General features: G+C 37.1%; 1 protein-coding gene across 2 annotated transcripts in view; it reads right to left on the bottom strand.

The window, feature by feature from the left end:
• senp7b (SUMO specific peptidase 7b) overlaps window positions 1–13,988 on the bottom strand; it is a 41,901-nt gene extending 27,913 nt beyond the window's left edge. Inside the window, exons 1-8 of one of the 2 annotated variants that reach the window (XM_067416185.1) lie at window positions 13,817–13,988; window positions 11,990–12,094; window positions 11,722–11,822; window positions 10,201–10,461; window positions 10,016–10,104; window positions 8,298–8,464; window positions 4,881–5,172; window positions 1,572–1,669 (exon numbers count right to left, since the gene is read on the bottom strand). In XM_067416185.1, the coding sequence (XP_067272286.1) occupies window positions 1,572–1,669; window positions 4,881–5,172; window positions 8,298–8,464; window positions 10,016–10,104; window positions 10,201–10,461; window positions 11,722–11,822; window positions 11,990–12,094; window positions 13,817–13,858 (1,155 nt within the window). In that variant the 5' untranslated portion in view covers window positions 13,859–13,988. The remainder of the gene's footprint in view (window positions 1–1,571; window positions 1,670–4,880; window positions 5,173–8,297; window positions 8,465–10,015; window positions 10,105–10,200; window positions 10,462–11,721; window positions 11,823–11,989; window positions 12,095–13,816) is intronic. The other variant, XM_067416186.1, reaches the window with a different exon arrangement.
• Between the last annotated feature and the right edge of the window lie 27 nt (window positions 13,989–14,015).

The raw sequence follows: 14,015 nt of genomic DNA, 5'->3' as shown, positions 1-14,015 counted from the left end.
ACCAACCTCAAACCTTTGAATGGAGGTGTATGCAAGCATTTGTCCAGCTTTGGGACACTTTATACTTTATAAAAACAGTATAAAAGACACACTGAAGTGAGGATTTTATTAATTTTTGTTAGAAATGTGTACACACCTTTTATACAGTGTAAAAAATACTTCAAATTGAAATCTGTTTAGGCTTTATATCGTGTTACGAGTTATTCTTTTCAAGTGGACTTGTGTATGGTCGCCTGCCGGAAACTAATTAGGCTATAAAGATTTTAAAAATTATATTTTTCTCACAAAAACACATCGCTTCGCTTCAGAAGGCCTTTATTAGCCCCTTATAGCAGCGTGGCATACTTTTCAAAGTGCTTTTTTGAGCTTTAAAATCTCATTTACCATTCACTACTATTATAAAGCTTGAAAAACTCATGGTGTTTTATTAATACTACTCCAATTGTGTTTGTCTGGAAAAAAAGTAATTCACCTAGGATGGCTTGAAGGATCATTTTCATTTTTGGATGAACTATCCTTTTAACCTCCTTATCTCCGGGACCATTTTTGAGGATTTCCGCCTGGATTTGGCCTTCCCAAATTTAAAAGCTTCCCATACCCACATCCAAAATCCAAATACAACAAATGTTGGTCCAAATACAACATTTTGGTGTAATTTTACAGGAAACCCTTTGAAGTTACTTAAAACACTGCTTAAAGTGATAAACTTAAGTATATGTTGTCATGTTTTTATTTTTTTTTAGTTATAAATCCATATTTGAATTTGAAAGTGTTAAACTAAGGCCCTGTATGCTTTAGCACCCTGCATATGGTTGCAGTTTTAGCTGTTTCCACTAGATTCCAGAAAATAGTGGGAAAAAATTATTTTGGTCTGTATCATGTATGCATATTGGAGGAATATTACCTATATGTATGCATATTGAAGGAATATTACCTATATGTATGCATATAAGGAGGAATAATACCTTTTTATGTAATTTCTGCCTACCCAAATCTCTCCAATAAACAAGTCTCCCCATATACAGTGGTATAAATGCAATATCCCAGTGTTAAAAATTCTTATTTCAGTATTATTATTATTATTTTTTATTATTACAGCTCAACTGTATGTGGGTACTGGAAGTTCATTACCAAGAGTAATTTAGTGTAAATAAGTCACTTTATGTAAAACAAATGCCAAAGTGATACATATCTCCAGAAAGTAGACATTCTAAGCTTTTAATATATGATAAACTGGGAAAAGAGGTGATGCAACAACATCAAATGTGTGAAAAATAATGCGTTTTTTGAACATGCAGGCATGAAAACCTATTCTAGAGCCCAAAAACCAAATCAACACTTTGAAAAAGGTCATCATATGGCATCTTTAATTGTAGCTCTTCAATAATAAATATCCCCATAGATTACTTTTTTTTTTTTTTTTTTTTTTTGAAGTAAATTATTTGTAACAAAAAAGCTCTTTTTAAATGAGCTTTGGCTAAAAACGTGTGCAAAATGAATAAATGCAATGTTTATCACACAAAGTCCTTAACTTTAGTAGGGACATCTGAAATCTAAGCTTTATCCGTTACCTGAGCGTCCCTGATCCCCTCAGAGATCCGCTGCTCTTGCAAACTTCCAGAGACGTCTTTCATTTCATCGGCTCCTTCATCATCGCTGGACAGCACGACTGAAGGGGAAAGAGATTGACTGATCAGAATCAAGGCGTTAAAATGCCTTTGTACAAGAGGTCATATGTTCTCGCTTCCATTGAAGCACACGTGGATCATAAGGTTTTGCACAGTATATGCAGACAATATAATTTGCGATGAAAACTTGTATATTAAATTAGGAACGAATGAAGAATAGAAGTGGTGGTCTCAGGCTTCTGGACCACACCGCACATGTCTAAACGTTCTGGAGGACAAAAAAAAACAAACTTCAGGCCTGCTAGATAAACTTCTGATGCTATATTTTCCAATGAGGTAAATGTGAGTCTTTACAGATGTTTCCTTCAGTAAACAGTTTGTATGTGTATTTGAAAAGTTCACATGATTAACATCACCGAGGGTCAAAGGATTGTTTCTACACGGTGTTCTTACAATTCAATATTATGTTTCTAATAAAGTTACAGGCCAATTTTTAACTTGCATTTGGCACTTGATGGGTGTTAACTTTGGACCATGTATTTATCCTTTTCTCTCCTTCTCTGTAGCAGAAGCTTCCCTTTGGTTGGGTCCCATAATGGGCTTTGGGAGAGAAACGGGGACATGGGTAATCCTCTCTCTTTAATTTCACCCTTCACCTCCTTCCCTTCCATTTCCTGTCTACCAATTCATCAGAAAACAATAACAAATTCAACGCTGCCCATCTGATTTGCAAACTAAGCGGACATTTGTTAGCCATTCGAATCAATCCATTCGAATCCTCTTTGTCAGATCATCACTAGAGGAAAAAAATAATGCGAACTGAAGCTTTTAAGGATGGAAAAACACCATGAAACTTGTCTTATGAAACCATACGATAGCTTTATGTGAGGAAAACGACTCAAAATTAGTTTGAGCCAGATATTTTCAATGAATCAGTTGATCTGGTTTACAATACTAATCTGAATGAACTCACTGACTTAATGATCCAGGTTGGAACAGAAGATTATCAGTGAAGAGTGAAGCTGTTTCTCAAACACAGCTATCGTATGACTTTAGCAGACATGGAAACTCGTGCAGGTGCATAATTAATGACAGAAATTCCGTTTTTGGATGAAATTTTCCTTTAACGGCAACCATAATAGGGGATAAAGTGTTTAGGACGAACAAGTCATAGCTGATCATGAGGAGGATGGTACATCTGCGTTCCTCTCTAGTAGACAGAGGTGTAATGGGCTTTACTCAGACCTTGAGGTCAGGATTGTAGTAATCTAGATTGTGAGAGTGAATGCTGCTATTCTGCACACCACAGAGTTAAATACAAATAATCTTTATAAGGTCATCCTTCATCCAGTGACAGCTCAGAACAGACAGCGCCTCCAAGAACAATGGGACTTACCGTGTCAGTTTAAATAAGTTTCGCTCTCTTTTTTACGTTCACACTTAATCTGCATTTCTAAATTCTGATTGCCCTTTGTGCAATGGTAGAAGTTTACCCTTTTATTTTGGGATGCACAATATATTGGTTCCATATATTTATTATCAGAAAGGGCTTCTTTTTACTTTTACTTCAGATTAATTCAGTTTTACTTTTTTTTAGCCTCACACTCAATTAGAATTTTTCAATTCAAATTCTACTTCGTCTATTTGTGAAAGTTTACTAATTTATTTAGGCATGCACTATATATCTGTATAATCTCAGCTATCAGAAAAGGCATCTTTTTTTTTTACCTGTCAGGTTAATTCAGTTTCACTTTCTTTTTATGCTCACACCCAATTAGAATAGCTCAATTCAAATTCTACTTCGTCGATTGGTGAAAGTTTACAAATGTATATAGGGATACAATATATATCTGTACAATATCAGTTATCAGAAATAGGCTTCCTTTTAGGCTTGCTGCGATAGTCAGTGTTGCCGATATCACATAACATCAATCGCTGTTTACATTGAATATAATAAAAACAACCAAAAAATCTGGATCACTCATGTTTCTGGTTATTTTTATATTTTATTTGTCCCAGACAAAGAATGTCAAGCCCTTGGCTTAGGCAACAGACAGCACTGTATTCTCCTGTGACCAATGGTTTGTCTGTATGTGTATTCAGAGGCAGTGAGCAACGGGCTTTCAATATAATAATAAATAACTGTTTTAATGCACAATAAAATAATTGTCGCGATAACGCGTTAACTTGCCCAGCCCTAATATATATATATATATATATATATATATATATATATATATATATATATATATATATATATAATTATTTAGTTAAGTTAGATAACATACACTACAATTAAAAACTGAAAGTGTCTGCTTAATACAGCGTGAGCCGAATGAGAGTCGCAGCACAAACGCAGCAGGAGTCAGATTTCACATATATCACAAGAGCGAGAAGCTGATCGACAAGATGATCGGAAGATTTGGTTTCAAAGCAAAACGTAAAAGCACCTATTTAATTGAGTTTGTCATTGTACTGTTTTGTTGTTGTTGTTGTTTTTATTAAGAATAATAGGCGAATGAAAAGACCATTCCGCGAATATGCGTTAATTCTAAACCGAAAGAAAAATACGGCCTCACACACATTTATGGCTGCACTGTCATTCACGGTGCATGTCCACTTGTGTGTTTTCAGTTCATTTCTATGGAAGCTCAACTATGGAATCTATCAAAATCGGATATATAATTGTGCATGGTCAAAGTTTTCACATTTAAATTACCTTTGCTATCATGTAAAGCTTAAAGTTAATCTTTAGAAACTTTAATAACATTGTTAAATGTAATCTTTAACAAATCTAAAGATGAATATCCATTTTTATAATGTAAATGATAAGGTTGGGATGACTAAAATTCACATATAGCAACCTAACAACCACACAGATCATCATAACTTCACAGCAAAGCTCTGGAAGCCCTGTGGTTATGAGTTTTGCACAGGCAAGCAACATTCACAATTTTTTAGATGTAGAATGTACATATATAGTTGTTTGGAGTTATATTGACCTCCTGACCATTTCTAAGAACAAGGTCTGGTGCCTCAGCCAATCAGTGTGTTTAAGAAATCCGTCTTCCATTAAAGTTAAAGGCAGCACGTTCCCTTTTTTCAAGTGTTTATGGGGTAAGTTGGCATACACGGCATGCAAAAGCTGTTAAACGAACTACCCAGGAGGGTAAGAACGTTTAAATAAGGCAAGTTTGCCCTCAATGTTTGAGAAGTGGTGGAAAAAAATAAATACAAAATAAAAAAACGTACTTGGCTCTGTGGAGCTGGGCTTGGTTCTCTTATAGGTCTTGCAGAAGTTGGGCTTCCTCCTCAATCTGTTGCTGTAAACAGACCCAAATGGGTCTTTGCTCTTGGCCTCTGTTGGGGGAACCAGCGGGTCTTTTCTAACAGGCACAGAGGTGGCAGCTCTTTCTTCAGAGGACCTGAGATGCCTAGCTTCCTGAACGTGGTGGCCTGAATGGAGGTTGGATTCATGATTGGACGGTTTGGAAACAGATTCTTCATTCGACACAGTTCCATTCTTGTTTTTGCTTGCTGCATTCTGGAGTCAGAATACAAGGGACCACAACAAAGAATAAAGTGGTTACCAATGGCATAAAGGCTCTTTTTGTAATATCTAATATTTTAATCTAAATTAGGTAACATCAACGAACGCTTCAGAAAGACTACAAAGCAACTTTAGCATAATGTAATTAACATTTATACATCTTGGATGGCCTGAGGTTGAGTAAATTAACAGCAATTTCCATAATATTTATGACCCAAGACTATTCCATAGTAAGATTTGTAATACTGCCATCAGTGTTCCAATTATGAGTTAATTCATATATTAATGAGCCCTACTATAGTAAAGCTCAGATCATAGATATTTAGTAACGTGACTAAAGGGTTTTGAGGCAACATCACATCACATTCCGAAGTCCTTCCAAGTTCTTCTATGATGGTGGTATGCTTCAGTAATATTAATTAGGTAACATGACTAGATAGTCAGTGTGACCTCAGTTATATTTTTATGCCAATACATTATTCTGGAAACTAGAATAATTGTAAAAGCAAAGTCAGATCTAATTAATATGCATTAACCATTATTGCCATTGTAGGATTAGTAAATTCACCACAAGTGTACCATACATGGACCTTACGATCTAAGGAATATTTATGAGCCCTACTATGGTAAAGGATCAGATCATGAATATTATATATTCTAGAGATTTACAAGGCAACCTCAGGATAACCTAATTTATATTTATGAGCCAAGACTTTGGTATAGTACATACAGTAGGGCAAAAAAGTAATTTATCATCATAGGTACACTTGACAGAATGAGGGGAAAAAATCCAGAAAATCACATTGTCTGATTTTTAAAGATTTATGGGGGAATTATTACAATTATGGTGGAAAATAAGTATTTGGTCAATAACATCTCAATACTTTGTTATATACAATTTGTAGGCAATGAAAGAGGTCAAATGTTTTCTTTAAGTCGCCACAAGGTTTTTACAGACTGTTGCTGGTAGTTCAGCCCATTCCTCCATGCAGATCTCCTCTAGAGAAGTGATGTTTAGGGGCTGTTGCTGGGCAACACAGATTTTCAAAGATTTTCTGTGTGGTTGAGATCTAGAGACTGGCTAGGCCACTCCGGGACCTTGAAATGCTTTTTACGAAGCCACTCCTTCGTTGCCCAGGCGGTGTGTTTGGGATCAATGGTCATGCTGAAAGACCCAGGCACGTTTCATCTTCAATGCCCTTGCTCAAAATCTCACGATACATGGCCCCATTCATTCTTTCCTTTACACGGACCAGTCGTCCTGGTCCCTTTGCAGAAAAACAGCCCAAAGCATGATGTTTCCACCCCCATGCTTTACAGTAGGTATGGTGTAACTCTCCTCCAAAAGTTTTTAACAAAACATTATATTTTGGTTTCATCTGACCATATCACATTCTCCCAATCCTCTTCTGAATCATCCAAATGCTCTCTAGCAAACTTCAGACGGGCCTGGACATGTAGTGGCTTAAGCAGGGGAAAATTCTGGAACTGCAGGATTTGAGTCCCTGGTGGTGTAGTGTGTTACTGATGGTAGCCTTTGTTACTTTGATCTCAGCTCTCTGCAGGTCATTCACTAGGTCCCCCTGAGTGGGATTTTTGCTCACCGTTCTTGTGATCATTTTAACCCCACGGGGTGAGATCTTGCATGGAGCCTTAGATCGAGGGAGATTATCAGTGGTCTTATATGTCTTCCATTTTCTAATAATTGCTCCCACAGTTGATTTCTTCCCAGCCTGATGCAGGTCTACAATTTTGTTTCTGGTGTCCTTTGACAGCTCTTTGGTCTTGGTCATAGCGGAGTTTGGAGTCTGACCCTGCGTCTCAATCAGCTCCCTAGTTCACTAGTCAGGGCACTGATCAGGACTTAAGTCAATAGGCTGCCTCCCTGATAAGTGCCCTGACAATAAAATTGGGAGCTGATTGAGATGCAACCCTGACTATTTAAGGTTGTGGACAGGTGTCTTTTATACTGATGAGTTCAAACAGGTACCATTAATACAGGTAACGAGTAGAGGACAGAGGAGCCTCTTAAAGAAGAAGTTAGTTCTGTGAGAGACAGAAATCTTGCTATTTTGTAGGTGAACAAATACTTATTTTCCACCATAATTTGCAAATAAAATCTTTAAAAATCAGACAGTGATTTTCTGGATTTTTTTCTTATTCTGTCTCTCGTAGTTGAAGTGTACCTATGATACAAATTACAGGCCCCTCTCATCTTTTTTAAGTGGGAGAACTTGCACAATTGGTGGCTGACTAAATATTTTTGCCCCACTGTATTTCATGTAGCAACATCCCTTTGAACCAACTAATATATACAAGTCTTATTCATGTTAAAGGTCTGGTTCATGAGTATTAACATGATAGGGTGGTCCAGAAAGGTGGTTATTCAAAGTAAGTGTGACATCATTTAAAATGATGACATTGTACAAGAAGTGTTTCATTACCAAATCGGTACTGAAAATAAAAAAATGTGACGCTTTGAGCGCTGTTGAGCTGTAATTGTAAACACCTCTGACAGGCCACTGTGCTCACACACTCATCGGATGTGTCTGTGATTGGCTACAATGATCAACGCACAGCAGCGTTTGAAAGCACACGGAAGTGTTTGAAAGTGGGAACGTTTGAAAGCATTGAAGCTTACATTCAAAAGCTCTGTGTGTATCTGTACAAGCGCTCGGAGAAAAGCATCATTGATGTACATTTACAACATGTTTGTGAAGCGCTGATCGTCGTAGCCAATCACAGACATATTTGAAGAGCGCGTAAGCAAAATGGCCAGTCAGAGGTGTTTACAATTCCGCTCAACAGCGTTCATAGTGTCACATTTTTTTAATTTCAGTACCGATTTGATATCGCGGTCTGTATTTTTAACAACATTTATGTAAAAGTAGGTAAGACAATCAGAAAGCCTTAATTAATATTCATGTGCTAAGACTTTTCTGCAAACTGTACTACTGGCTCACAAATATAAATGAAATCAAACTGATGTGGCCTCATGACCGGATACTCCAGGAAGCAACAGCAGCGTCAAATTAATATTCAATAGCTAAGACTTCGCAATAGAAAGATATTAGGTTGACTGGACTGGCTTTCACTGAATGACGAGAACAACATTTCACCTCAGAGATGTCACGAACAGAATCGGTGGACTTTAATTTGCTGTCAGTCTGCGAGGTGTGATTCAGGTCATCTGGAGTAGATGACCGCGGAGAGCTGCCCTGTGCCCTTTCCGAATCTTCTTCCTCGTGGAAAAGCCCACATGCCTCCAGTTGCCCTGGATCCAGGCCTAACAAGATGGAAGGACAGAGAAATTGGTTAAATAAAAAATAAAAAAGAAGAAGAATATTCTGGGACTTTACAAGCAGCACATAACCTTCTCCTAACGACTGTTTTTTCTCTTTATGCACTCCCCAGAACATATAAAACAGCCTTATTGACCAAATATCATCCCTCCACCTTGGTGGAGGTCACATCAGCCATGAAACGGGGCTAAATCGTCAAAATCTCCAGAGACGTGGAACTAGACATAATATAAGCTAGATGGCCAGCAAGAAAGAGAGCAGCAGGACCATTTTAACAGATCCATAAAGTTAAGCATTTGTTTATTTATCAGCGATCCGAAGCCAGGAAAACTCTGATGCCGTCCAATGTTATGTAGAGCAGGGAGTGAAGGAGGGTCAAAGGAAAGGAGACAGCTGCGAGATGTTAAACCTACTGCCTGAAGCACAACGGAGGGAAAGAAGAGAGAGACAAAGCTGATCATTAAGGTACTTAGAGATGCAGAGACTTAGTAAAGCCCAAGAACGGGGCATTTTTTCCTCATTAGCTTCTTGAAAATCTACATCAGATATCGCAGCCAAAGTTTACAGTTTACTTTAACTGCTTATTTAGTCTAATGATCCAACTCATTAGGGAGAAACCAAAGTCTCTTTCTGAATTACGCAGGAACAGTCGCTATATCGTGTTTGTGTTTTTGGCAAGAATCAATATAAAAGGTCAATATTTTAGTGTTCATTTATGGTTCTTTTATGATATATATGTGTACACTTTTTGAAGAGTATGGTGTGTGCATGTGCAAAACTTTGTGCCTCAGTTCTAAAGTGGTTGCCAAGTCATAAAAATGAGTAAGTAATAAAATGTATAATAAATTATATACACAATACCCATTTTCCTATATAAATACATATAATTGAGCATTTTAATCGGAAAGTATAACAATTAAACTATGTATCAGGGGCGTGCGGCCCATATAAGCCTTTCATGTATTCGCTGATTAATTCAATTACTATAAATTCCCTCGTTTGAGGAGTACCATAAAGCTTACATGATAAAATGTTAGTAATACGTGTGTAACTCTGTCATTTATTTATTTGCCAAACGACTATAATTTTCAGCAAATCTGCCACTCAGTGGCGATGTTTACATGCTCGCTCATAATGCGATTATAATAGGATTATGGACCTAAAATATTTTGTTTACTAATATATTCGTGTGTGTGTGTGTGTGTGTGTGTGTGTGTGTGTGTGTGTGTGTGTGCTGCCCAGCTTAATGACTGGATCATTATTGCAGTGATTATTATGTTTCTAACATGTTATATATTTAGGAACAGTTCATATAACTCAATATGAACAATTCATATAATTGATGGTGTGTGTATACACACACATATATTTATACATGTATATGCATATTTAGTTTAGTACTAAAACTAAAATGGGGGGGATAACCTAATAGACAAAAAAGAAACACTAAAAATTTGAATTAAAACAAATAAAATAAAAAACAATGAAATACTACAAAACTATATTAATGATACTAAAATAACACAGGGACTTACCTTTACGAATCTTGAACAAGCTTTCAGACGTCACCGTGTGGTTCTCATCATGGCAGAGAAGGGTATCCGACGCTCTTTTGGGTCTCCATCTGAAACACATACATGTTATAAATCCCACTAGATCATACCAAAGTCTCCAGCTCTGGACACACTCTTAACCGCCATACCATGGTTCAGATTCTCACCTGCTGTTTCCTGTGAAGTCTCTCCCTGCGGTGGGAGTTTGACATTGGGGTCTGAAACCAGGCGTCTCGGACACCTTATTAGGCGTCCCGTTCACCCGAACGGGGCTGATTTTTATTGGCTGTTTGTTCATTCTAAAACTGATCATTCCACGTGTGGCTCCTTTGGGAATGTTATCCGAGCAGGTGTGCGTGACGCGGCCTGGCGTACGCACGTTAGGTGAAAGATCCGGTCTCTCACTGCTGAGGGATGGCCTGATGGGTCTAAAACAGAAAAATGGACACAAATACAAATAAAATGTGCCGTTATTCCATTGATAATGATATTTTGTTATATAAATGTGGCTCAGATCTCCGTACACCAATCAGGCATAACATTATAAGCACCTTCGTAATACTGTGTTGGCTGCCAAAACAGCTCTGACCCGTTGTAGAATGCACTCCACTAGACCCCTAAAGGTGTGCTGTGGTATCTGACACTAAGATGTTAGCAGCAGATCCTCTAAGTCTTGTAAGTTGCGATGTGGGGCCTCCATGGATCGGACCTGATTGTTCAGCACATCCCACAGATGCTCGATTGGATTGAGATCTGGGGAATTTGAAGGCCAAGTCATCACCCAAAGCATCACACTGCCTCCACCGCCTTCCCATAGTGCATTCTGGTGCCATGTGTTCCCCAGGTAAGCGACGCACATGCACCAGGCCATCCACGTGATGTAAAAGAAAACATGATTCATTAGACCAGGACACCTTCTTCCATTGCTCCATGGTCCAGTTCTGATGATCACGTGCCCACTGTTGGTACTTTCGGCGGTGGACAGGGGTCAGCATGTGCACTCTGACTGGTCTGCGGCTATGCAGCCCCATACACAACAAACTGCGATGCACTGTGTATTCTGACACCTTTCTATCAGAACCAGCATTAACTTCTTGAGCAATTGGAGGTACAGTAACTCGTCTTGTTTGATCAGACCACACGGACCAGCCTTCACTCCCCACGTGCATCAATGAGTCTTGGCCGCCCATGACCCTATCGCAGGTTCACCACTGTTCCTTCCTTGGAGCACTTTTGATAGATACTGACCACTGCAGACTGGGAACACCCCACAAGAGCTGCAGTTTTGGAGATGCTCTGACCCAGTCGTCTAGCCATCACAATTTGGCCCTTGTCAAACTCACTCAAATTCTTACGCTTGCCCATTTGTCCTGCTTCTAACATCAACTTTGAGGACAAAATGTTCACTTGCTGCCTAATATATCCCACCCACTAACAGGTGCCGTGATGAAGAGATAATCAGTGTTATTCATCTCACCTGTCAGTGGTCATAATGTTATGCCTGATCGGTGTACTGAAAGTCTGACTACACAAAAGTTGCACACTTTTGTTTTATACTTAGGGTTAGGGATCGTTTCAAATATTTCAACCTGTAGTGTAACAGTAAAGCTGTTCTCAGCAAACACCAGTTTCAAAGTAAATAAACAGCTCCATCTGCTGGTTTCAAAGAATATTATTTGAAGTCTTACCTCACAGATTCACTCCTCTGACCGTCTTTCGACAGCACATTTCCATTAGAACTGGTTTTATGAGGCATTCTTCCATTAAGATTGGCTGAACCCCATTGCATCTAAAATGTTTAAACAAAAGGAGTGGATTTACATGAAACTACAGTAGTTGGCTTAATTTATCAGAGCTTATCTATTCTCTCAGATGAGACTGTAAATGGAGAACACATTTTCATTGGCTGATTGTATATATATATTTGTCTATTAGTGTGCAAGATGGTATCATTACCTTGTGAGAGTTGCTGTCCTGCAGTCGAGACAGCGGAGACTGCATGCCAAGACTGCATGAATCTGACGGCTGCTTCTTTTTGGGGATTCGGAACGGGACTGCCATCTACAACAAATACAGTAATTGTTAGGATATTCAAGTCATAATATATTTGTTACTCAGTTTACATTTACGCAATAATTAATTCAGTTTACATAACACATACAGATCGTATAAACAGGGTTTCTGGAGGTTAACATGCAAGACCTTTTTTAAACCAATTAAAGAACATTTAAGGAATAAATTGAAGAATTTTAAGAAAAACTGACCACAATTCTCAAAATGTAAATCTCTAGGAAGCACACAAGAGAAAAATACAACTTCCAACGAATCGCTATAACTTTTCAATTCATTTTAGAATAGAATATTCCACTAAAATATGGAAATAACCATAACTTTTACTGTGTTTGCAAAAACAAATGCTTTTCTTCCTCAGTGTTTGTGTCTTCATTTCCAGTGCAAATGTCTAAAGATTCCTAAATCAAGACACATTTACTTAAAAAAGTAAATAATTTATCAAAATTGAGTGAGTTCATGATTAAAACAAGAACACGTGTCTGCCAAACTAAAGTTTCCATACCCCACTGACAGATATTTGTTCATGTTTTAAGCATAAACTCACTCCATTTTGAAAACACAAGACTTTGTATCTTCATTTTGCATCTCAATAAATGTATCAGGATTTAAGGATGTTTAGATATTTGTATTGGAAAATAAGCCTATTATATATATATATATATATATATATATATATATATATATATATATATATATATATATATATATATATATATATATATATATAGTTTATTTTATTTTTTAGCAATGCAGGCAACATTTAATTCCATGACTTTATGGATTTAAGATGTTCTGCTTGAATTTAAGACCTTGATTTGTGCAAATTAAGACTTTAAGACCTTGATAAAACTATTTCCAAAAAGAGTGTTTCCGAAAACTTATTTTTAAAACTAAACCATAAACGTGTTTCTCTTATTTTTTTTATTGTTTAACACTGTGATTAATACTATTTCAGTAAGCCAGGTATTACAATGAATCACTTTCCAAAATTAAATAAGGTTTTCTTATATAAATATAAATACACAAAATCAAATATTCTTTCTGGTACAATTTACACATACTTTGCACTGCAGTTTGATCTTTAGTTTGAAGGTACTGAGTGTTCTAATAATAATAATAATAAGAAGAAGAAGAAGAAGAAGAAGAAGAAGAAGAAGAAGAAGAAGAAGAAGAAGAAGAAGAAGAAGAAGAAGAAGAAGAAGAAGAAGATTTCTTGTGATAATGGTAGCCTGAATATTTTAAACTCATCATTTATTTTTATTTGCAAAATTGAAACCTTTCCAAGTAGCTCAGGTTGGTAATCTCAGTTTGATCTTTCTGTCTTTCACAATTATTATTAACGCATATTTCAATTTAGAAATTAGACTAGTGTACATCTTCGTGTTAACAGCAGTGACGAAAGCTGTAAAATATATCATATTAATCTATTAACCTTAAAAGTCCTCAAATACCTCATTGATATGAGGGGTTATGGTTTAAATTCCCACCTGCCAAACTGCTACAGTCTCACTGATCACTAATCAAGCAGACAGTTGACCGTATAAAACACCGTGCACGAGCTATAATCGTATATAATAGAAATACGTATTATAATCATGAAGGTAATTTAATATCAAACAGCTTTTAGCATTGCTGTTGCACTCCAGGGCCATTAGTATTACACATCTGAGCTGATATTGGTCTTATAAGCTTCATAAATGCCATACTTACAACACACACCTGTCTGAGACTCGGACTATAAATATCAGGCATGGGATATAAACGGGAAAAGGCACTGATAAATCATTCTGGTCAGCAGAATATCAATAAGTGCACTAAGAAGTAAGCATCCCTCTTTCTGTTTATGTCCGACGTTCTTCCCGATTCTTCTTCTTCTTCTGCAGTTAGCGGCTGTGGCGGGTAAATGAGT

This window comes from Pseudorasbora parva, chromosome 14, assembly GCF_024679245.1.
Source record: "Pseudorasbora parva isolate DD20220531a chromosome 14, ASM2467924v1, whole genome shotgun sequence".
Lineage (NCBI taxonomy): Eukaryota > Metazoa > Chordata > Actinopteri > Cypriniformes > Gobionidae > Pseudorasbora > Pseudorasbora parva.
Note: the sequence above shows the minus strand (reverse complement) of the source record. Positions and strands in the feature narration are given on the sequence as shown.